Raw genomic sequence first — 25,749 nt, forward strand, 5'->3', positions numbered from 1 at the left:
ACGTTTAAAATCTAAACGTGTCTTTATATTTCTCCACATGTTTACTAATCAATATGTCACTGATGTGTTGAGTTGACTACATGTTTAGAATGTACTGTATTTGGAACCTAAACATGTTCATATCTAAACATGTTTAAAGCTAAATGTGTGGAAAATGTTTAAGATCTAAACACTATTTTTACAGTGTAAATTTGTCAAAATAAACACATTTTGATTCACATGACGTGTCACCAAAATCGATCAAGGTTGATTTACATCCGTGCAATAGTAATTATAGGGCTCATATTGCTCTGAGTCCGCTTCCTATCTCCTATATTCTAAAAAGAAATCTAATATTATTGCACGGAAGTTCACGAACCCTAATAATGGATAAAACTGTGAGGAACAAGAAAAAAACACACACGATGTAAATTTAGAAACTTTTAAAATGAAAAAAAAATAATAAAGACAATAAGGTGTTACTATTAGATCGTTAGTAATGAGAAACTTTAAAAACCATAATTCAGCATATAGGCTTAATATTATTCACTACTTCTTCTATAGATATCAATTACATTTGAGACAACGTACGTAAAGTTGGACTGGAAAAAATACAAAAATCAGTTTATGAATATTCATGATATTGCATTGTCGTATTTAAGAAATGCAAGCTTGTTGACGAGGAGTGGCAATGATTTCATAAGAAAACTCTTCATTGTAGCCAAGAATTCCTTCAAGGCAGTGTTGGTTATCCTCTTTTGAAGTAAGTGTAAAACTTTGTAGCAGATATGTCAAAAGAACAAACAGATCGACACGAGCTAGACCCAGTCCTTTGCACATGCGCAAACCTGTAAAAAAAATCACAATCATTAGTTGTGATGCACAGTTAAATTGAATTAAGAAATCGTCATCATTTTGTTTGTTTTTAACTCGGGATTTTCAAACCATGCATGGGCTTTCTGAAACAATTAGTCCCTATCACTTACCATACAGTAGGACCCCTCCTTTGGGACACCCCTAGCAGAGGACACTTCTATTAAGCGGACACTTTGTTGGATCTCGAAGGTGTCCCCTTAATAGAGGTTGTACTATATTTGTTTTTTATTCATAATATATCACTAATAACTTACCTGTTCCAAATGGAAGGTACTCCCTTGGTTTGCAAATCTTTCCTTCTTCATTGAGAAATCTCTCGGGCCTGAACTGCCCAGGGTCGGGATAGACATCTGGATTGTGGTGTACTGCGTAATAATTCACCAAGACCAAAGTACCGGGACAAACATTATAACCACCAATATTTCCTCCGTGAGGGGCACTATACTTTCTGACAACTAGTCTTGAAATACGTAGCATTTCCATTATTGCTGCATCCGTGTATGGTAATTTCGATTTTTCAGCGTACGTTGGTCTTCTTTTACCTTCCGTCAGGTCATCTATTTCTTTCTGTATTCTCTCAGATATTTTGGGATTCTGCGTGATAAAGTGCATGGCAATGTTGAATGTGTTTGTAATGGTGTGAGTTCCAGCGATTAGTGAGACTCGAAGTGTATTTGGAATACTTTTGACATTGTCCAGTTTTAAATTGATTGAATTATTTACAGTAACATCCGTGCTCGGGACGTCTACTTTGCCGTTTTCTTTTGATGTTTGTCCAAGTCTCGTTATTTCTCTCAGTTTATCGTTCACGAACTTCTGTAGTTTATACCCAAGCAGAGCCACCTTTTTAAACTGGAAAATTTTCAAGATACTGCAAATTGGAAACACGTCCAAGAGGTGAAAGTACTGGTCAATCTGGATGATGTTCTTGCTGAACTCTGCCGTGTTCTTCAACCTGACGTCATCATCAGGACATCTGTTGACACTGAAGACACTCAGTGTTGTATTGACGACGGTTGATAACACAAGAGGCTTTAGTTCGAACGCGTTTCCCCGTTTCTTCTTGTGGATCTCGTCAACCATCCGTTCTACCTCTTTTGCAGCAAACTCTTCAAGATCACCAGTGGGACTTCCAAAAACGCGTTTAACGTCTTTGAATTGTTCATCCAAACTGGCTTCTTTGCCTTTTATAAACGAAGCTGAAAATGTAAGATTAAGATACATTTTATTATAAGTAATATTTGAAAAATGATAGCTTTCATTTGAGTCAATGCGAGACTTATTAGGCATATGCAAAATTATAGAAGTTAAGTTTTTCTTTTTTGTTGATCCAATAGATCGAAAGTACTAAAAATGGATGTCAATGAAATTATTTAAATACTATGTAAATTTATTTTTAAAGATACCACTAAAGCAGTTCTAATATCGACCTATATAAGTTGAACAAGTTATAGTACTGTACATATAAAGGTTTATTTTGCAAAGGAAACGTAAATGTTATGGAGAAATGGTTAAAACTTACCTATTTTCTGCAACGAAGAATTAATTGGCCCCAAATATCGTTTAATATCCTTGTGTTTGTTGGCAGCTTCTCTGATTGAGTTAAAATCATTCAAAGTAATCACATCAAACCATCCAATACGAACTCGAACAACAGAACCAAACTCTTGAGCTAGTTTGTAGAACTGCAAATGCGGTTTGTCACCAAGAAATGCAAGCAAGTTTCCGAAAAACGGTACACCTTTTGGTCCAGGTGGAGTTATTTTATCCAATAATTTCTTGCGTTGTTTGAAATACAGGATAATGCATATTGCTAGTATAACCGTATATGCAATATGGAACGTGATGCCGTAGTTTGCCAGCGTAGTCAACATTTTTAGGAAGCTCTTACGAAGAGGAACTACAACCGGAATGCGTTTGGCAAAACTTGTTTTTTATTTTATATTGCTTCATTCCAAGTATACCAGCATTTAAGGTATAGCATCGTAGGTGTAATTTTAACAAACGTATTAAGTAATTAAAGTTAAAGATCGCTTAGTTATGATCAAGGTATAGGCCTATATTAGAAACATCAGTAAGGCGGATTAATTGAATCTATCTACAAAAGATAGATACAGGTAGGTTGTTTATGTATCGTTTTACCAGATCGGAAGTATCTCTATATATAGACTTAGAAATAGTTTCAGTTTCTTTTGATGTGGTCAAAGATAATTTTATTCAAATCCATCTTTCATATCTTTTTTTCCCCCAAAAATACAACGCACCACCAGCTGTGGCAACAAGACAAAAACAAACACAAAATCTTTCATTTTTATCTGTCTGAAGTCTGAATCATATTCTAATAACTAAAAATGTAAGGTTTAGACCTTTTTGCCAAGAAGTTATAATATACCATGTAAGAATTAGTTTTATTCTTTACATATTAATGAGCTCCCATAACAAACTCATTCTCCTAATGGTTTATCTTCTTACTCCCATATTATCTAATCTAAATCTAACATGTGGTACAGAAAACGGCGATACCACTTCATAACGATAACGATGCGATGCTTTATACGTGTTTAGTTTATAATTCAGGTGAATAACAGTCTTGTCGAGGAGTAGCAGTTACTTCATTGCAAAACTCTTAGTTATAACCAAGAATACCACGAAGTTGACTATCTTCGTTTAGACGTAAATGTAAAACTTGGTAGCAGATACGTCAACATAACAAAAAGATTAATACGAGCCAGCCCAACTCCGTTGCACACCATCGTCGTCATCATCATCATTGTGAAACGTACCTGTTCCAAACGGTATGAATTCTTTTGGTTTGTAAATCTTTCCTTCTTCATTGAGAAATCTTTCGGGCCTGAACTGTTCTGGGTCGGTATAGACATCTGGATGGTGGTCCACTGCGTAATAATTCGACATCACTATCGCCCCAGGACAAACATTATAACCACCAATATTTCCTCCGTTAGGAGCACTATCTTTCTTACAATCAATCTTGAAATACGTAGCATTTCCATTATTGTTGCATTGGTGTATGGCAATTTCGGGTTTTCAGTGTATCTTGGTCTTCCTTTACCTCTTGTGACGTCATCTATTTCAAATTCAAATATTCTTTATTCATCCTCTATCATGAAAATATACAACAACAATATATGAGAACATAAAAAAGATGAAAAGGAAACACATAAAAACTCAAAAGAGCTTGATTAGTTGTGTCCCGCTATGTCCCTAACTAGCCTAAAAAACTAAAACATAAATAATAAAAAAGCTAAATCCTGCAACAAGTATAATTTTTTAAATTATTTGTAAAATGATAATAAATGTTCTTTAAACAATGATTTAAATATATATATTGATTTGGTACTTTGTAGTTCGTAATTCAAGTCATTCCACAATTTGGGTCCCACACATGACACAGTAAAACTAGTAGAAGTACGATTACGTTTTCTGAGTCTCATTTTGTCTTTAGATCTTGTATTATAATTATGGTAAGAACCATTTTTAATAAAGAGCGATGAAAAACGCACGTCCTGATTAGTAGTAACATTATTACATGAAAAGCCCAATTTGGTACTTATTGATATCCGCAATTTTAAGAAGTTTAAATTTATAGAAACATTCAGTCATTGAATCATTAAACTTTGACCATGTTATAGCTCGTAATGCCCTTTTCTGGAGTTTAAATAACTCATCTAAATAACTTGGAAATGTGCTACACCATATTATGTTGCAATAATTTAATACTGGTTCAATGAGTGATTTGTATATTGTCCAGAGAGCATAGGTTGGTAAAAAATGTCTTACTTTATATAGTATGCCTACATATCGAGATATTTTCCTAGCTGTAACATTGATGTGGTTCTTATATGTGAGAAATTCATCACTATGTACTCCAAGGAATTTAGTCGATTTAACTCTATCTATTCTTTTATTGTTGACATAAATATTTACATTCTCTAAATTACTTGGATTTCGCTGATTGCGGAAAATTATGTAATTAGTTTTTTTAACGTTGATTGATAGTTTATTGCACATGAACCAATCCGAAACATTTTTTAGTTCACCATTAACTAGTTCTATGAGCGTATCCAAGTTTTCGTGAGATGCAGATATGTTTGTGTCGTCAGCAAATAAAACAAAAGATAACGAGTTTGAGCAATTAAATACATCGTTAATGTACAAAATAAAAAGTAGAGGCCCCAGAATTGAACCCTGTGGTACACCGCAATTTATATCCATCAAACACGAACTTGTGTTATCAATAGACGTAAATTGTTTCCTTCCACTAATATAGTTTCTAAACCATTTAAGGGCCGTGCCTCTTATGCCATAGTGTTCCAATTTTTTAAGAAGTATATCATGGTTGATGGTGTCAAACGCTTTTGACAAATCAATAAATAGTCCGATGGTATTTTTCATTTCTTTCTGTATCCTCTCAGATATTTTGGGATTCTGCGTGATAAAGTGCATGGCAATGTTGAATGTGTTTGTGACGGTGTGAGTTCCAGCAACGATGGACAGTTGAAGTGTACTTCTAACACTTTGAAAATCATTCTTCAATTTCTGATGGACGAAACTCATAGATGTTGTATCAGTAGCATCCATGACGTCGTCTTTTTTGTTTTGATTGCAGTCATGTTTCGAGGATGACATTTCAGTCATAATATTTGTCAGAAATGTCTGAAGTCTAAGCCCAAGAATAACCAATTTAAACTGGCGAATCTTGAAGTTGTTGAAAACTGGGAAAACGTCCAAGAGGTTGAAGTTACTGGTGCAGTCTGGATGATGTTCTTGCCGAACTCTGCTGCGTTCTTCAGTCGAGCGTCACCTCTATGGCATATGTTGATATTGGACATACACAGCAGTGTGTTGGCTGTCGTTACTAACACAAAAGGCTTTAATTCGAACGCGTTTTCCCGTTTCTTGTGGATCTCGTTAACCATTCGTTCTACCTCTTTTGTAGCAAACTCATCAAGTTCATCGGTAGGACTTCCAAAAACGCGTTTAACGTCTTTAATTTGTTTCTCGTAACTGACCTGTGTACCGGCAAACAATGAACCTGTAAAAGTTGAATTGTAAAGAAATAAGCCAACGTAGAAACATTCAATAGGCTCCTACAAACATCTAAAATGCTCTTATCTAATCCAATCAAATGGATGGGAATACTCTATTGTAAATAACTTTTTAAGAAAATGGAATTGGGAATTTTAAAAAACACTTTTAAACAAACTTACCCAATTTAACATCAAAGTAAAAATTGGCGACGAATATCGCAGCAGCTTCTCTGATAGAGTAAAATCATTCAAAGTAACCACGTCAACCCAGTCAATTCGAACTGGAACAACAGAACCAAACTCTTGAGCAAGTTTGTAGAACTGCAAATGCGGTTTGTCACCAAGAAATGCAAGCAAAAAACGAAAAACGGTACACCTTTTTGTCCAGGTAGAGTTATTTTATCCGATGATTTCAATTCTTGCGTTGTTTGATATATAGAACAACGCATATTGCTAGTAAGCCTGTTATAATTGCTGTAAGCCTATATGCTATATTTTGGAACATAATACCATATGAATAATTGAAATAAAAGTTGAATTTAATTTAAATTGAATTGAATAATGCCATAACTTGCAACAGCCGCAGTCAAAGTCGACAGTATATTATCTAACATACCATTATTTTAATTTAATATTAATGTAACACTCAGGCTACTGGATCTCGGACCAGCCTCCAGGTATGGTTATATAGGCTAAAGTATATGATTAATTATGAATATAATTAATACCACAAGAATAACTACTATAGGCCTACCTCCTGCATTAGTTGAATACAATTAGGCCTATGTAATAATTAACACTCTGCGGACATGGATAAAATATGCAGCAGTTTATGAAGTATGACATGACGTATTTGCTAGGCCTTGAGAGATATATAACAACGTGTATATAAAGTACAATATAAGAAAGCCAGAATAGATCTACTTGATTTATTCACTTTTTAAACAGATAGGCCTAGAATAAAATAATTATTACTTATTATTAATTATTGGTAGGCCTAATTTAAAATGTTTTGGAGGCTAGATATCATTACATTTTTGTTTGAATCATTTATAAATGCATCGTATATTTAAAAAAAAAATTACCAATTGGAAAAAAAACATTAAAACTAAGAGTTGATGCCTATTCAAATTCATGAAATGAGAATATAGACGCTACAGTAGTAAAGTGTGACAAAATTAAGTGAAAAGAAACATTTTTGGATTATCCAGTCGTTTTTTATATTGTTTTACTACTGTAGGTGTTTTATTGCAACGTTCCAGACGTCACGACGTCTGGAACGTTGCCAGGCACATGGACTCATTCACAGCGAAGAAAAAGTAAACAAACGTATCGCAACAATAACATTATCGCAAAAAAATGTCTATAGAATCTGGACAAAGTATTTATGAAGCTTTTGAGAGCCAGCTTAAAACATTGTGTCTTCATGAGTTCCCGTGTGGTTTAGGTTCTTGGGTAATTAGTCTAAAGTTAATACGATTCAGTAATAAGTTTAGTTTATCCTAAACTAATGAGTTCCATCTAGAGAGAGGCCTCGGTCGCTGGCGGACGCTGATGGCCGTGCTGTCAGTTCAGCCTAGGCCTCCAACCTGTCGTACTGCAGCAAGCCTCTACAGAAAAGCTTACGTGTCATTTTATTGTATATCAAATGCCTATTATTTTATATAAATTACAATATTACAACATTAATAATACATGTTTAAAGCCTAGGCCTAGGCTAGTTTAGGCCTAGTAGTAGTACAGTAGTAGTGTATAGGCTAATAATAGGCCTAATATTGTCTTCTAACCCACTCTAGAGTAGTAGTAGCAAGCATAATACATTAGGCTAAGCTTAAATTACTAATAGGCCTCCCTAATAATCATCAATAGCAGGTATATGGACCATAATAATATGGTCAATCAGTACTAATAAAATAGAAATCATTATTTTCTTTACAGCGGACAGATGAAAATTCTCTCGCCAATACACAATTTGGAGTGACACTAAAAGGTAAGTCTAAAGCTCTGTCTACACTACAACAAAAGGGTGATGTGCCCAAATATGGTAGTGATATTTCCAAATATTAAAGCCAACAAAATCTTACAGTAACTTTTTCTTTTTCCGCAGATTATGGTGTTGAAAAAGAACATGGAGAACGCTTGGAGGAGCTGATAACATCCAAGTTCTCACCGTATAGTGTTGACTACAGCTGGAGTGATGAAGCGCAAAATCTTAGGGAGACTGCGGTGCAGAAACCATGGGTTATCAACAAACAGTTTATCCTAACCCATTTTAAAACATTAAGAATTGTTGATAAAAATGTAAGCAGTAGTATTATAGCCATATAGTTCAAAAGTTGAAATTTATGATTAAAACAAACAGAAATGTTAGATAACTTTTAATTACACGCATGATTGAGCATGCCTCATCCTAAAAGGTTCTTTTTTTCATTACAGATAAATGAAGTAGATGACAGACTCTTAGAATTTCCGAACTTGAAGGAATTAACTTTAAGTGCGAATAAACTAGAAAGTGTAAATAGCAATCATTTACCAGTAAAATTAGAGGTGAGTATTCTATATGAACTAGAAAGTATAAATAGCAATCATTTACCATTAAAATTAGAGGCGAGTATTCTATTTGAACTAGAAAGTATAAATAGCAATCATTAATACCGTCCAGTAGCTTATAATATTTGAGACAATTAATCTTAAATGTTTTATAAATGCAACATAAACAAATTAGAAAAGCAAAATTAACTGTTTCCAGATAGCCTTTTATAAATAGTCATTGTGTCATTTATACATTCAAAGGCACTGCCTTCTATTCAGTGAAACAGAACAGGTTTAAATGTAGCTTGATGTAAGCTGTTTAATCACAAGAATAACTAAATCGTTTGATATTAAAATTTTAGGTTTTAGAGCTGGTTGCAAACAATATAAGTGATCTTGAACCACTTTGTGACAACCCACCACCAAATCTTCAACATTTAGGACTCGGTCATAACGTCATATCAAATATATACGACTACCTAACAGAACGTTATTGGTAAGATAAACTGTTTATTAAACATATTATGAGCCCACACTTGTGTATAAGCCCATCCTCAGGTATAAGGCCACCCTCGGGTATAAGACCATCCTCGGGTATAAGCCCACCCTCCAGTATAAGCCCATCCTCGGGTATAAGCCCACCCTCCAGTGTCCACCCTCCAGTATAAGCTCACCCTCCAGTATAAGCTCACCCTCCAGTATAAGCTTACCCTCCAGTATAAGCCCACCCTCCAGTATAAGCTCACCCTCCAGTATAAGCCCACCCCTATACCTTCTATTCTATACTGATTTTCTGTAAATACCTTTAAATAAGGGAGTCACATTACTATTTCTGTTACTATTTTTTAACTTTACACTTATTTCACTGAGCTGGCTTCATTATTATTTTCTGTATGTTACTTTCTAGGCCTAACTTGTTGTCTTTGGATCTAAGTCATAACAATCTCTGTGGTTTACCAGAGGTTGTTCAGCAGCTTTCATCACTCACTAAGTTAAGAAACTTAAGTCTCATCGCTAATCCACTGGCTGTAAGTATTTAAAAATGATTAATATTTGTTTTAATAATTAATAAATTGTGACCACAAGCAAAAATCACAATGTATTTAGATAATAGTTTATTGCAATGTGTATATATATAAATTCAAAGAGAAACTCTAAACAGCCTAAATCTGTGAAAATGCCCCAACCACGATTTGAACCCAGTATCATCTGCTTGATGTGTAGACGTTCTATAATGAAATGAAGTGTTTAAACTTTTTTTTTTGTTAAAACAATGAAAATACAGTGATATAAAATACCAACATCTAGTTCTGTTTTCCTACAGTACTAAATACAACTACAATATACTAAAACTCTGTCTACACTATCAAACTAGTTTGACAAAAAATACTGTATGGTAGTGATATGACATCATCATGTCCATATATGGGCACATAAAGTTTGATAGTGTAGACATAGCTTATTTACAGATCATTTACTGTAATCAATTGTAATTTTTAGTTGATTCCTGGCTACAGAGGATTTGTGGTGGATAGTTTAAAGCACCTCTTAATTCTAGATGATCTTAGGATTAGTGCAGATGAAAAGCATCACTTCAAAGGATTAGCAAGACGCAAAGGTAATTAAAATATGTCTATTTTCATTAGTGCTATTCAAATACAGTATTACTATTGCTTATAGTTAAATGTGTTATTTTATTCCAGGATTTATTTGAAAAATACTGCTACTAATCCTAACATATTTGTAATTACAGATTTAATCCAAGATGAGACTAAATTAACATTAGAAGTTAAACAGCTTAACGGCGTTCCAATGCCTATAGAAATGCAAGTAAGTAATAGCACAGGATCTTTGACCGAGTGAATTGTTAAACCTTGGGTGAAGTAACCCATAGCCATCTACTGGATATTTAAATAGCTATTCAACTATTGATGTAAATTGATATTTAATTTAATCAATGCATACACTGATCAATTAAGTAAAAAAGAGGGCCTAATTAGTTACAGAACATTCTTTAGTAGTCATAGGCAGATTCAAGTGGGGCCAGCTAGCCTGGGACCCACTTAAATTTTGCTAATTGTAATGAAAAAGATAGGACACTAAATTCAGTTAGGCACCTAAAATTTGCCATTTATAGGCACTGAATTTTTGGTTTGATATTCTTTTGTTTATTTGTTAAATTAGGGTACAGAAGACCTTCCAGAGTATCCAATCATTGAACGAAGATACTACATGGAATTCACATTCCTGGAAGATAAATTAAGGATAGAAGAACATTCAAAAGAGAGTGAAGAGAAAGCAAAACGATTGGAAGAATCAGTCCAGGTAGAGTTTTTCAACACATATTTTAAGCTTTGTCGCCCAAATATGGTACTAGTAGTGATATGCCCAAATAGGGTAGTGATATGCCCAACTATGGTAGTGATATGACATCATCACGTCCATATATGGGTACATTACATTTTTTTGTCACATAGAGTTTGATAGTGTATACAGAGCTTAAGGCAATGACTCTGGAAACTTAAACCCATTCTTACTAAACTATGCTTCTAGTACTAAAGCCCAGAAAAAAAGGGCGGTGGTGTAATGGCTATGAGCACTCACTAGCTAAACCCAGAGGGCCTGGAGATAATCTAAGCCCCTGAGCATTGCCCAGAGGAAAAAACATGCATTATATGTCCGAAAAGGCTAAAAGCGCCCAAGGTTTCCAGCATTGGAGAGCCGCTTAGGGTTGATAAACCTGGGGCCTCGGGTCTCTAAGTTACGGCACTGCTGGAGGGCCAAAGAAACCAGTGCCTTTGGCCGCAATACCAGCTACAGTAAATCTGTGCCGTAGTTTTATTTTATTACTGTGGTTTATAGTTTGTTCAAAATTAATTTTGATACCTGTAAGAATGTATAGCATTAAATTACCACCTGCATTTATCTGTAAATTATTGTATCTGAGAGTTTAGAATTACAATACATAAATATATTCATATTTATACAGCTATTATAAAGGTCATTTTTTATTTAATTAATTATTATTTTTGTAAAAATATATTTAATAATGTATTTATTCACATTCATAATTCATTGTTTAAAAATTAGGAGGGTGAATTGACAGAAAATACAACTGCTGAGGGAGTAACACCGGTTGATGAAACAGCAATAATTACTATCACTGGTCCTAAAGGTACTGTGTGTGTTCCATTAGATTAGTAGTTTTACATCTCTTTAGTTACATTTTATACCTCCCTGGTTTTTACTAGTACCGTATGATGGAGAAAATGACCTACTTGGTCACTGGGTTAGCAAAGGGAGTAGTGACAAATGATAGAATAGCGTTGATACTACCAGGGAAAGTGCTCACTCTTTCCTGGTACTACCAGGGAAATAGTCATACAGAGTCGGGTGTTACATTACTGTGACAGATAAACGACAGCTTTTGATTTGCAACAACCAAACTACGTCATGTTAGCTCATTGTGCGCATGTGGAAATATTGGGACGAGTTTCCTCGCTCCCTACATTAAATTTTTTATGGTTTCTAGGTCCAGAAGAATCGTTTTCTTTAAGTGTCCATAATTAGGAAATACCATCATTATTATTCTCAGTTAGGCAAATTGCCAAGTATGCCATAAAAGTGGTGGCAATCCTGTTCACAAGACCAACATATTAGTACAAACGATGCTCTACATAAACGAAGTCTTTGGGGCGAAGCTAAACCCAGGACCATGATGGGATAAGTAGCCCAGCATCTTAAACCATAAGTTACAAAACACAAATCCTTATAGCAATCATAACATAGGCCAAATGCAAAGCCTATTTTCTTCAACCATTCTATAATTATTTTTAATACCAGGTGTTTTTAATATGTACAGTATTATGTATTAATAATAAATTAGGCCCTCAAAGCCAAAGTATTACTTCTCTGGTTTAAAATATCCTTATTACAGATTTTTCTCTATTTATAAATTTAAAAACATGATTGGGGAGTGCTAAAAATACCAGAAATTCACCTACACCTGTGTATGATACAATACAGTCCAAAATGTTCACTTCTACTACATAAGTTTTTAAATGCATTATTTGAAATAATTTTTTTTGTCACAGAAGAAACAGATAACCCTGAACCAAAATCTGAGAGTGCAAGTGAAGCACCTTCCTGCTGCAGTGAGCACGAAACAGCTCCAGCATATGTACAATACTGTACAGATAAGCTGGCCTGGAATGATGAGGGCTTACAGTTTGAATACAAGTTAGAGCTGATATATGAAAACTTACCAGCATTAAAAGAAGGTCTGAAAGAAGGAATAGATGTAGTTATTAAGGAAGATAAGGTAGAGTTATACAAGTAGCTGAATTTAGTCATTTGTTGAACACTAGTGTCTATAAATGGTCCTGAGTAATGATGTACTGTAGCTTATTGAGGGCTAGGCTTTGGTATAACGTTTGTTTTGATTTATTTATAAAGGTTTTGTGCACACCACTTGATGAAACTTTGTGTGACGGAAGAACAAGTGCCAGTAGTAAAAGAGGAAGCAATAAGGAAAAACGAAAAGAAAGTGCCAAGACTGAAAAACCAAAAGAACAGAAAGTATGTTAAAGGAAGTGTTTTTTTCTGTTTGTACAAATTAAGCTGGTGTTACAGTGTACATGTATGTCAGTATACATGTTTAACTGGTGTGTCAGTATACATGTTAACTGATATGTCAGTATACTGTACTATGTTTAACTGGTGTGTCCAGCATTCAAAATGTTTAGGTGGTGTATTAGTATACATGTTTAACTGGTGTGTCAGCAGTATACATGTTTAACTGGTATGTCAGTATACTGTACTGTGTTTAACTGGTGTGTCCAGCATTCAAAATGTTTAGGTGGTGTATTAGTATACATGTTTAACTGGTGTGTCAGCAGTATATATGTTTAACTGGTATGTCAGTATACTGTACTATGTTTAACTGGCGTGTCCAGCATTCAAAATGTTTAGGTGGTGTATTAGTATACATGTTTAACTGGTGTGTCAGCAGTATACATGTTTAACTGGTATGTCAGTATACTGTACTATGTTTAACTGGTGTGTCCAGCATTCAAAATGTTTAGGTGGTGTATTGGTATACATGTTTAACTGGTGTGTCAGCAGTATATATGTTTAACTGGTATGTCAGTATACTGTACTGTGTTTAACTGGCGTGTCCAGCATTCAAAATGTTTAGGTGGTGTATTGGTATACATGTTTAACTGGTGTGTCAGTATACATGTTTAACTGGTATGTCAGTATACTGTACTATGTTTAACTGGTGTGTCCAGCATTCAAAATGTTTAGGTGGTGTATTAGTATACATGTTTAACTGGTATGTCAGTACTTTATACTTTACTATGTTTAACTAGTGTGTCCAGCATTCAAAATGTTTAGCTGGTGTTTTAATATGTTTAGTTGGTGTTTCCATGTTTTAAAAACAACCTGCATTTCTGATTTGTAGTAAGGTCATCTTAATAATTAGATTTTTTAAAATGTTCGGTTAGGATAAAGGTAAGAAGAAAAAGAAAGAACCAGAGGTAGAATTGGCAAGGAGTGTACCAGAGGTGACGATATTAGCAAAGTATCATGTCGACCTGGTAGACTTTGTTGAAGGGGAGCATGTCTACTCAAAAGAATGTGTTTTCCAACTCGAGGAGGGACCTGAAGTTGAGAAAGAGCCAGAAGAGGAAGTAAATATGGCTAAGGTTAGTAAAAAAAATGAGTACAGTATACATCACATCCTTAACCCATTTCACACTGTAAAATGTGCTTGTGGATTTATAAAAAAAAAATGAAAGGTTCTCCCCATTGATGTTGAAAAGAAACAGACTATGTCAGATCTTAAAATATGATGATGCATGTCATCCAAATTTGTGTTTTATTTCAAAAATAGGACAAGAAAAAACGAAAAGACTCTGGAAAAACGAAAAAAGGAAAAGTTGAAAAAGAGAAAGGTATGTTATAAACATTATTTATTATCATTTTCTGTGAAGAAATTGGTTTCAGTATATTCAATAATGCTTTGCCATCCACTAATCTTAGTTACTAGAGTTACTACTTAGAAAATACTTTTCCTGGAGGTCTACCAGCATTAATATTTAGATATACATTGTACTCCTTCAGGAACAAAGAAGACCCCAATAAAAGGTGAAAAGAAAGACAGCAAGAAACGGCCAGTATCAGGAAAATCCCACCAAAGTGAGGAATGTGAAGAGGAACAACAAGCACTTGTTCCAATAGCTTCCAACATCAGTGTACAGTTACTTGAATGGAAAACAGCCCAAGATGCTCTAACTTAGAACAAATTAAGCATGCTATCTAAGTACAGTAGCAACAAGTATTAATAAATAACATATTTTAATATAATATAAAACATGTGAGAATCTCACAATGTTGTATTTTATCCTCACTGTTAAATAAATGAATACAGAAAAATTTATAAAGTTGATTTTTTTATTATTTAATAACTTAATTATATAATCCAATAGTAATAGTGAGCTTTTTTATATACTGCACTATAAAATAGTTAATTAAAATCCCTTTATTTATTAAAAAAAAATGAATTAGACAAGAGCAGGTGTAGGCCATTTGGAATAAAATATTGAATGTATGTACAGTATACAAGGGAGTCAATTTTAATAAAATACTTTTACAATCCATGATGTAAAATAATACACTGTACGTGTAAATTGTAAAAATCTGAATAAGCTTGACTTGCAGACGTCCTACTATCAGGCCACTAGGGAGATTTTTTGTATGTTTACCATACATTGATACAGTGTTTCATTAAAATATTTATGTATTATAGTAAAATATAGTAATATTTTTTAATTTGTGGTATGTAGTGGCAAGTTGGTTCTATAGAACTAAGAATAGACGCATTTCTACACTTGAACTGTAACTCATAACATTCCGCATTTTAACTTAACTTAAAGGGGGGTTCCGGGTTTAAAATGAATAGTAAAAAATGTAAAATATATTTGTTTGTCTCTTGAACGGTAAAAGTTTCAATTTATATAAGCGCCCAGTGAAGCAGAACGAAGGCTGTGAAATCAGGCCAGATTACAAGTGCAGCTACGGCAAAATCACACTGTGGTTACAAAATAGGAAATTCGTGAAATGGTCCATCTTCCGACGACTCGTTATCATAAACCATATCAATTACTTTTGTAAAATTATACTTATCTGATGTAATTTTAGTCAGTCTTCCCATTTATAAAGTCAATTTTTTATGAAAATTCATCAAAACAGTGAAAAATTAGATATGTTTGTACTTTACGTTTGCCGATTTTCGCACCGACTTAGGGAAAAATCAAAATCAATGAAGCGTAACGTATACTGTACATTCCTGCTGAGGATCGAGCGAGACGACGATACACGTGCTCTCTCTGCTGCCCATGCCTGGCATCGTCACGTGATAAGCAGATACAACAATACCAAACTGGTCGGGTCGAGTATACCCCGTCTATAATCACAACATGAACGATGTACAGTATTTGATTGAAGGTCGACTTGACCTACCGGAATGGTATAGTAATATAGCTCGAATGAGAGAGTTGGAATATTTGTGTAGTGCAGCCTATAGTAAAAGGCCTGGTAGTATCAATTCGCATAGGGTCTCTGGGGCGGATCCAGAGGGGGGGTCCACACCCCCCCCCCTAAATTTTAAGGGTGCCCTTTTTTTAGAGGTTCAATATTGTATTCGTGTGACATATTTGTGTGTATATTAGTATGCACAGAGTAGGCTACACTAACCCCAAAAATAAAAACAGAAATTTATCACAATGAGCGCGATGTTAAAGTTACGGCGGCCGATCAAAGAGCATCGTGAGAGGTGGTGACGCGTGATGATCTCTACTTAAACTTCTAAAAATAGATCGTTTCACATACTACAGAGGGCGCATGTAAACTTTTTACGATTCAACTCCGCGTACGTTACCATGCGCGCTATGTCATTGACGCGATTATTTGTCCATTGGTAAACACATTTTTATGTATTATTATTCTGAAAATAATTGAACTGTAAACATAATTCTTTTGAGTATTTGTTTATTTACATATCATTCCATCAGATCAACTATTTTTTATTTCCATTACATCCAACCAAACATGTAAAAAATGTAGTTAAAATATCGTACTATCTAGCGCGTACGACCATACGCGGTAGATTGTTTACTCAAAAATCATCGAACGGTCCTTACACTATTCAGGGAGTTGTAAAATCAACTCCCTGCACTATTCAACCTTGTTTTTGTAGTTGAGCCTCTCATGACCTGGGATTTGTTTGTCTTCCTACGCCAAGATAATATAGTTCTACAAGCCACGTGCTTTTTTCTCTGAGAAATATTTATTATAAGTGCCAAAAAAATCGATATGAAGCCTTTATTATTCAAATCTTTTAAAGAAAAATCACACATACCATAAAGAAGGTTCATTTATTTCATTTTTTAAACAATATTTGTGAAAATTACGTGAGGCTCAACTACAAAACCACCATTTTGTGATATAATGTCATCGTAAGCCAATCAAAGCTGAGCTTTCCCGCGAACGCTTCCCGCGTTCGGCAGAACTCTCACGGTTGAATGATTTTGGATTCTGGCTATTTGATTGGTGGACAGCGGAATGTTTTCTCTCTCTCGCGTGTACCAAGAAGTCACGTGATCTCTCTGTACTGAACGGTACGACACAAATTTAGAGCAATGAATTTGTACGAATTCCGTTAAATAAACAACTCTATATATTTTATAAACATTTAATAACATATTTTATTGATATTTCCAATGTTGATATATAAAAGAAATTACTATAAAACGTAATTATATGTAATTATTTTAGCGAAAAATGGCGCAATTTGTTTACAACGTTCGTGGCTAAAAACGATCATTTTCGGCAATGTTTTAGACCCTATATTTCGAAAACTACAACAAGTCAGATTTTCGTAATTCTTTCTTTATTAGAATATTGAAACAAAATACCAACAGATAATGTTTAAATTGGTTGAAAAATAACAACTTTTAATTTTGCATCGTTATCCCTGCTAATAAAGTATCATTTCCGGCGAACTAGAAAGGTGCCATTTATCATGGATTTTGCGTGCGAGAGTGCCATTTCCGGCCATCTAAGTGTGTTCTGTAACAAAATTCGCTTCGCCACAACCCCCACCATGGGGGGGCTGTGGCTCAAATACTCAAAATCTGATGTGCCCTTTTTATCGCCGGACCCCCCCTCTCAAAAATGTCTGGATCCGCCCCAGGGTCTACTACACTAGCTAGCTCAATTTTTAACTGGGCCGGATCGGCTAGGTCTCCTTCCTACTACCTGGTCTACTTGCTTGATGCATGAGTATCCGCTTTTTTGGAGAGTAAACTAAGCCTATTTTATTTTAGGCCTACTTAGACGATCGGGACACCATACGACGGACGTGTGGACGGCGATCGGACCTTGTTTTGCTTCAATATTTACAGCCGATTTTGTAGAACGTTTTAGGTTTAGATTGTTTAGGAGTTTGGTTGATAGGATGGGTTTTGTTATTTATGGGCCAATCGTCTAGTAGTAGGCTAGCTAGGCCCACATGGGCCCCATTGTTTTAACGTAGCCATCGTGGCATGGAATCCCTAGTCAGAATGGCTCTCGCCCATATTATTATTAGGCTAGGCCTAGAGTAGTATTGTACGTGAAGCCGATAATACGATCTGTACTATAGAGGTATAAAAATAGTATAATTTATGACTCCGTATCTGTACTGAATTTTGTATTTCATTAAATGTCAAATAAATAAATGCTACTACTGTTATTATTACACTTTAGGCCTAGCTTAGAAAATCTACAAAAAATGTATTTCACAATGATCGGGTGGTTGTCGTTTGACAGGGGAGAGAGATGTAAATTAGTTGACAAACACAACGTACATGACGTCGCGAGTTTGGAATCCACTGGTGACGTGATTTTGTGAATATCTCATGAATATTAATGAGCTTCCCTAAGCTGCTGAAAAACAGACTTTCCATGAATTTACCCTAAAATGTATATGAAATTTAATTTTTTTAATTTCTCGTTATTACTTCTTCATTCTGACATGTCTATATTGTTATAATATTTTTTATTTAATAAATAAACGATATTTAAAAGCAATTTTAAACCCAGAATCCCCCTTTAATGTTACGTTAGCAAGGATCACTTAATTAGTGCTTGTTTGTTTTCTTGATTGTAAATAAACAATATATTTTAAAATGTTGTTAGAAAAAGGAATTTTGATGATGATGACCAATGTTTTTTTTTTGTATCTATCATGAATGGTAATGGCCATACAGTTTTTTGTTTTACTGTTATGCAATGCTCTATGCAATTGATTCAGAACCTTAAGCTCTGTTAACACCGTCAAACTAGTTTGACAAAAAAGGTGTGTGTCCAAATATGATAGCAATAAGACATCATGTCCATATATGGCACATCAAGTTGATGTTTTATCAGTAATTCTACTCATTTCAACAGGACAATATGCAATCAAAATGGTAATTCTGATCAGTGATAGTATTGATATTTGTGGTCCCCTGCACAATTTAATCACATGCTCCTCAAAGAAGCATGCATCCTTAAAGCCATACTGAAACTCAATGGTGCAAAACTTAAGTACAGTCATCATGTACTGTTATGAGTCAACAAGGTGCATATCAAATCAACAAAGTGAACAAGTGCCTTTCTTACTGGTCGGATATTTGTTCCCACCAATGTTATTACGTGCAATCAACACTGTGCTATCAGCTTACATTTGATGTCATATCATCTTCAGGTTATAGGTCAATCTTGTGTATATAATCCAAGTTTGCGTGATAACTGATCGTCTTACATTTATGTTGTCATCTTTAGGTCATAGGTCAATCCTTGTTATAATCCAAATTTATTACGTGAATATACCACTGTGCTACATGGTGAGTTTATCTTCAATGTATCTTCAGGTCGTATGTCAATCCTTATTATAATCGAAGTATTACATATACCACCATGCTACATGATGAGCTTACTTTTGACGTCATCATCAGGTCATGGGTCAAATCTTGTTATAATCCATGTTTATTACGTGCATATACCACTCTGCTATATGGTGAGCTTACAGTTGATGTCATATCATCAGGTCATGGGTCAATACTTCCAAAATCCCAGTTTTATTTTTTTACAAATTACCTTCTCCACCTGTAAAGTAAAACATTGTTGATTAATTACAGTAACAATCAACAGGAAAAAAAGGGGGATTGAAACCCATCACCCTGGTAACCATATTGAATTGCACATTTTGTGATAACATTTAATTTGCCTGTAGCCCTCAAAGGATTATAAATTTTCAAGATTTTAACTTACAATTTAAGAACCTTGTCTTTTCCACCACTAGCAACACGCTGTCCATCTGGGCTCCAGTCCACAGCATACACCTCATCAGCGTGACCTGGTAGGTCAATTGATAGCTTCTTAGTTGTCATGTCCCAGACTTTGAGTGTGCTGTCTGCACTACCGCTGCAAAGGAGTCTACTATCAGCTGACCATGCAATCTAAAGGAAGAATTTTTATATTTTGATCAATTAGAATTTTAAATTTTCTTTAAGATGGAAATCAACTTTATAATAAAAATGTGAATTTTATGGAAACAAATGTTTACCTGGTAAACTCTTCCGACATGACCTCGTAATGATGCAATAAATCTGTGAATTTAAAAATAAAGTATAAATAAAATTGTTATACTATAGAGGAGAAAAGAATGATTATCGCTACTAAAGCTGTCTACAATATCAAACTTTATGTTATGTGCCCATATATGGACTTGATGATGTCATTTCACTACCATATTTGAGCATATCACTACCATACTTGGGCATATCACATGTTTTTTTGGCAACACAAGCTTACTTTCCAGTTCGTCCATCCCAAATCTTAACAGACTTATCGAACGAAGCACTTGCTATCAACCTAGTGTCTGGAGAAAAAAGAACTTGATTGATTGGCTGTTGATGACCAGTCATGCGTGCAATTGGTTTCTTGTCTTCTTCTGGTTTCCACAGAAACAAGGTAAAGTCATCAGATCCTGAAACTAGTCTTTCCGAACATCCATCCTAAAGTACAGAAATACACAAATATAATAGGAAATACAAACTCTTATATAATATACAGTTTATATGAAAACATGAGTTAATTACGGACTGTTTCATTTACAATCAGGGGTGGTCCTAGTAAAAAATTGATAAAAAGGCATTGTTGTATTTATTCATGTAAGTATTCAAAAAATATGTAAAAAAACAGTAAATACTAACCATGACTGTGTTTAATCTCTCAAGGGCCTTTTTGGATAATTCTTCACCTAAATAATTTAAAAAAACAACAACATTTGTAACTCATCAATTAAGCAGATATTGTATTGATGTATGTATAGCGCCCATTGTGGTGAATATAAATGATTAATAATAAATAATATCTATATATGTTGGAAGAATTTCATCTGGTTGTGGAATAGGTATTACATAAAATTTCTTTTTTTCAAAAAGAAATTTTATGTAATATCTATATAGCGCCTAATGTTGTGAAACCTGTAAGCGCCAAACATTAGTACCCCAGTCATTTTTTGGGATCAAACACGTATGGAAACATACTCCCATAATACAGCTAGTAATCAGCACATTATTATTGAATATATCAGGATTTTTAATTAAGCAGAGATTAAAAAAACACATGAAAGACATACAGAGCTGAAAATGTTAAAATACTAGAGAATGCTGAAGTATTTCCTACACATGACACATACCTGTTTCTGTAATTGGTTGATGGACTACTTTTGCATCAGCTGGGTTAAAAGCACCTGTTCTCATCACATAATCTGTACTTAATGCCATTGTGTTAACCCAATGACCATGCCCCTCCAGCGTTCGACAAAGAACTCCCTACATTTAGAAACATCATGATACAATAATAAACCTACTAACAAAGCAGCAACTTTATACTGTGCCCAATAAAAAATAAATAAAATTGGGCTCTAATTCAAAATCAGTGACGTATGGATGGATGGATGGATGGATAGAGTGTGACAATCCGAGACGACTACCATTAGAATCATAGAGTCATCCAGCCATAAACCCATGTCACTGAAGCAGCTATGCTCTATGGCATAAATAATAAATTACCTATTCATATAAGCAGGCTCTTATCTAAACAGGGCCTTTTCTATAGTATGATAATTTCATAGAATTTTTTTTTTTCAATTTCACAAAATCTAAAAATACTTACATCAGAAGCCCTCCATACTTTAATAGTTCTATCTTGAGATGCAGAATAAAGTAAACCAGTTCCGCCCCACTTAACACAAGACACGCACTGAACATGCCCAGATAAAACCTTAATTGTTTGACCAATGACAGTGTCCCAAATTCGTATAGTGCCATCTTTTGATGAGCTGGCAAGGAATCTACAATTACTATTGGCATGAAAAGGTTCCCATGACAACGAAGTGATCCATTGTTTATGACCTGTAAGAGGTTTGCAAATTTGCTTCCCGGTTTTTGGATCCCAGATGAAAATCTATTAATTAGAAGAACAAAAATAAAAGTGCAGTAAAAATAACCCGCTACTATATAAGTATGACCTCAACAATAACGACTAGTAGGTAATTATAACAATATACTGACAAAGTTAATACACTAAAGCTCTGTCTACACTATCAAACTTTATGTGATGTGCGCATATATGGACATGATGATGCCATATCACTACCATATTTGGGCACATCACACTTTTTTATCACATAAAGTGTAGAGAGAGCTTTAAAATAGTGTCATACCTGACTATTTTTGCAACCAGAAGCTAATTTCATGCCATCTGGAGACCATGCTATACACAATACCCAGTGTTTGTGACCTGTGGTAGACAATTAAAAAAATACTAATTTATAATATGAATATATTTTCCTGTTTGTTTGCTGTTATATTGAGTGAGCACAAAATCTGTTTTGGCTTTAGCCACTTCTAACTCCTGATTATAAAGCTCATCAATGCAATGTGCTTGCAGCCTATATATGGACATGATGATGTCATATCACTACCAAATAGTATTTAAGCATATCACTACCCTATAGTATTTAAGCATATCACTACCATATTTGGGCATATCACATTTTGTTGTCACATAAAGTCTGATAGTGTAGACAGAGCTTTAGTCAATGTGAACAAATAAATATTTTATTGTTATTACTTGTCTCTGTCCATTTGTAATAACTGTGTTTATGCAGATTGTTCTATTTGATAGATTTAAAACAATAATTGTTAAAACAAATGTTTGTATAAGTAGGCATACCATACCTTTGCATGTATGATGAGGTGTCTCAGTATTAACATCCCAAAATCTTACTGTTGTATCACCTGACCCACTTGCAAGATACCTAATAGAATTTTTTTTGGAATATATTAATGTTTCAGTTTTAGTTTCAGTTTTTATTTTCCAATATAAAACATAGTGTAAATAAATATATGCATAAAAAATGGAAGGATGACCAAAAAAAGAGCAAAGCTCGTACAGTATTTGGCCACCTTAACAAAATAATTAATACATGATACAAACATAATTGAAGGACGAGACAATGTTACACTTTACCGTATGTATTTGATGATTGCAGTAACCTACTAACATACACAGTGCTCTAAAAGTTAGGCTACTCAGTTACTCTAATACAGTAGTTAACTAATTCTCATAGATCTTAATATTATTCTGAGTAATCATATAGATTACAATGAAATGAGTTTTACAGTCCTTCAAAGCTGTCTACACTATCAAACTTTATGTGACAAAAAAAAATTTTTTGTCACATAAAGTTTGATAGTGTAGACAGAGCTTATCATTACCGTCCATCAGGACTAAATGACACAGATATGACAGCTTCTGCATGGCCTTCTATTGAGCTAGTACATCGAGTAACTGGTCTCACTCTAAACACTGCCTGGGGTAGGTAGATGATTTGTAAAACTTTTTCAGTCTCTTGGGTACTGTTGTTGATAGTGTCTCTTATACTTCCTCTTATCTCAGTTTCATCAACATAAAATGAATATGGAGTAGTCTCATCCTAAATTAAAAGAAATAAGTTATGCAAATAATTTAAAGTCATAGGAACGGTTGAACGAGTGTGTAATTATTTTCTTCTTTCAGTACGGTTGATAATTACTTAATAGTAAATATCTGGTGTGGAGGCTACAGGCATGGTTCACCATGCGTCAAATTCATTGTACAACCATGTGCCTTTAATCTGTTGTTTAGCAGTATAAAAAACTACTACTTTTTTGGACTAACAAATAGTCACTTCTGCAGTACAATATACCTTTTGCAGTACCGCATTACACACGAGCTGAAGTTTGTCTGCAGTTATATCAAGTGGAAGGTCAAATGGTGCTCCAACTGTCTCGCCATTTTCACTCACAAATTGAGCTAAAATACGTTCTCCTTCTTCAAGGCTAAAAAAAAAATTCGTAAAATTTGTACTTTGTATGTAAAAAAAATATCATAATTATTCTAATATTTAATAACAATTTTGACATTAAGACTAAAACGAGTGAAGGAATCCTCAATCAACCACTACCACATTGAGCCTTGTCTAGCCTACCATCATGGACATAGTAAGCCCACACTCAGTAGGCAGCAGCAGTAACTAACATTATTAGCAATCATTGCACATGTTATGCGCGATTTGAACGATTTGCGCAATTTGAAATTGCGCAAAAAAAATCCTTGCGCAATTTGAATTGAAACATGTGTTTCAAATTGCGCAAGCAACGTATTAAATTGCGCAAGTAATCTGCAAATTGCGCAAGGTTTTTCGACAGATTGTGAAATCATGCACACCCATATTTTTATAGTAATTTCTAAGAATGATTCAAAATTAAAGATAAATATCGCATTTCCTTATTTTAGTAGTGCAAATATTGTTATAAGTTAGCATACCGTCGAAGAACCGACGAAGGAAAACGAAGCGGTGGTGTTACACCAGGCGGGCGCGGCGCGGGCGGCCGGCTATACTACTCTAGCCTAGCTAGGGTCTGGACTACTGATACTGACTAGGTTACATGGCCTAGCTTAAACTAATATTAAAAACTTAATTTTTACATTTATTTTGATTTATTTCAAGTTACAGTGATAATATTATTTAATTGTAATAATAAATGTTATGTATTTATTATACACATGTTATCTTCGCATTTATTATGTTTTATTTTGAGTTATTTAGTTTCCAATAAATTATTATAATACCGATTGTCTGGTAGAATTTTGTTGCGCAATTTGAAAATTTACAGTTCGTTTTCAAATTGCGCAAAGGTGTCATATTGCGCAAGAACTATCTTGCGCAATTTACAAATTGTGCAGCGCAATTTAAAATTGCGCAAAGATTTTCTTGCGCAATTTGAAATTGCGCAAGTTGATTGCGCAATTTGAAATTGCGCAAAAAAATCCTTGCGCAATTTTAAATTGTGCAAGAATTCTTTGCGCAATTTCAAATTGCGCAAGGATTTTTTTGCGCAATTTCAAATTGCGCAAATCGTTCAAATCGCGCATAACACACACACACACACACTGTGACACAGGCCAGGGCCTACTATATATAGCCTACCGGCCTGTAATTTGTAAAGTGTAACAAGCTTAGCTAGGCCATAATAATAAGTTCTGATCCTTCTTGTAAATATCAACAACTGTATATTGAAGATTTTTATATTTGAAACATTGATATTTATTTAGTATACTTACCTCATAATTGACAGATGAATTTTATCGTCTGCACGCAACTTTCTACTTTAATAAAACGCATGACTGGCTATAGGCCTAGCACATGTTTATAAAACTTTAACCTTTAAATTATGTAAATTCAACATTGCTTTTATATTTGTTAATAATTATATCGTTAAATTGAGAAACCACAAATGTTTAATATTAGTTTAAAACATATAAACTAAATTAATATAAATTAATATAATTAATTATATCGACAAAAATAGTGTATAATTGTAAATAATATGTAAACACAAGTTTATGTAGTTCGAGGCTAAAAAAGGCATTCTGTCAAAATGGCGTTAATCAGTACGGTGTACAACGCTTTTTTCAAAAGATCTTCAACATTTTTTCTAACAATTATCGTTGGAGCTGTAGTATTTGAAAGAGCATTTGATTCAGGAGCAGAGTCTTTATATGACAATATAAATAAAGGGGTAATACACTTGTAATGTTTGTGTTAATCCTACTAATTTAGGCTAGCTAGGCTAGGCTAGGCCTACTATATGTACGTGCCGGCATTTTCGTC

At 34.2% G+C, this 25,749-nt stretch overlaps 3 protein-coding genes across 3 annotated transcripts; 1 reads left to right on the top strand and 2 right to left on the bottom strand.

The window, feature by feature from the left end:
- Positions 1–519: 519 nt before the first annotated feature.
- LOC140043592 (vitamin D 25-hydroxylase-like) lies at positions 520–5,511 on the bottom strand. Its single transcript, XM_072088115.1, has 5 exons — positions 5,071–5,511; positions 3,639–3,843; positions 2,378–2,755; positions 1,110–2,054; positions 520–827 (listed from the first exon to the last, which is right to left on the bottom strand). The coding sequence occupies exons 1-5, from the start codon at positions 5,509–5,511 to the stop codon at positions 637–639; spliced, it is 2,160 nt and encodes a 719-aa protein (XP_071944216.1). The 3' UTR covers positions 520–636.
- A 1,709-nt stretch (positions 5,512–7,220) lies between these two features.
- Positions 7,221–15,278, top strand: LOC140044593 (leucine-rich repeat-containing protein 43-like). The gene is made up of 15 exons (XM_072089168.1): positions 7,221–7,358; positions 7,842–7,893; positions 8,011–8,204; positions 8,340–8,450; positions 8,798–8,931; positions 9,343–9,463; positions 9,936–10,053; positions 10,189–10,265; positions 10,620–10,760; positions 11,526–11,610; positions 12,530–12,756; positions 12,891–13,013; positions 13,943–14,143; positions 14,332–14,392; positions 14,562–15,278. Exons 1-15 carry the CDS (start codon positions 7,263–7,265, stop codon positions 14,735–14,737), a joined length of 1,917 nt encoding a protein of 638 aa, XP_071945269.1. The 5' UTR covers positions 7,221–7,262; the 3' UTR covers positions 14,738–15,278.
- Positions 15,279–17,097: 1,819 nt separating this feature from the next.
- Positions 17,098–25,242, bottom strand: LOC140043403 (notchless protein homolog 1-like). The gene is made up of 12 exons (XM_072087905.1): positions 25,200–25,242; positions 23,782–23,914; positions 23,312–23,529; positions 22,772–22,851; positions 22,255–22,331; positions 21,705–21,995; positions 21,226–21,361; positions 20,738–20,784; positions 20,337–20,539; positions 20,089–20,131; positions 19,794–19,981; positions 17,098–19,628 (listed from the first exon to the last, which is right to left on the bottom strand). Exons 1-12 carry the CDS (start codon positions 25,202–25,204, stop codon positions 19,616–19,618), a joined length of 1,434 nt encoding a protein of 477 aa, XP_071944006.1. The 5' UTR covers positions 25,205–25,242; the 3' UTR covers positions 17,098–19,615.
- Between the last annotated feature and the right edge of the window lie 507 nt (positions 25,243–25,749).

The sequence above is a fragment of the Antedon mediterranea genome, chromosome 3, assembly GCF_964355755.1.
Source record: "Antedon mediterranea chromosome 3, ecAntMedi1.1, whole genome shotgun sequence".
NCBI lineage: Eukaryota > Metazoa > Echinodermata > Crinoidea > Comatulida > Antedonidae > Antedon > Antedon mediterranea.

Bases quoted from the DNA above. Each gene is read 5' to 3' on its own strand.
- LOC140043592 (XM_072088115.1), bottom strand. From the start codon at position 5,511: ATGACTGAAATGTCATCCTCGAAACATGACTGCAATCAAAACAAAAAA. The intron at 3,844-5,070 runs GTACCACAGGGT...ACGTATTTCAAG, and splicing joins TGATGGATATAAATTGCGGT to ATTGATTGTAAGAAAGATAG. The intron at 2,756-3,638 runs GTACGTTTCACA...TTCCGGTTGTAG, and splicing joins ATTCATACCGTTTGGAACAG to TTCCTCTTCGTAAGAGCTTC.
- LOC140044593 (XM_072089168.1), top strand. From the start codon at position 7,263: ATGTCTATAGAATCTGGACAAAGTATTTATGAAGCTTTTGAGAGCCAG. The intron at 10,266-10,619 runs GTAAGTAATAGC...TTGTTAAATTAG, and splicing joins CAATGCCTATAGAAATGCAA to GGTACAGAAGACCTTCCAGA. The intron at 14,393-14,561 runs GTATGTTATAAA...GTACTCCTTCAG, and splicing joins AAAAGTTGAAAAAGAGAAAG to GAACAAAGAAGACCCCAATA.
- LOC140043403 (XM_072087905.1), bottom strand. The intron at 21,362-21,704 runs GTAAGTATTTTT...TTCTAAATGTAG, and splicing joins AAGTATGGAGGGCTTCTGAT to GGAGTTCTTTGTCGAACGCT. The intron at 20,540-20,737 runs GTTAGTATTTAC...TCTGTACTTTAG, and splicing joins AGAGATTAAACACAGTCATG to GATGGATGTTCGGAAAGACT.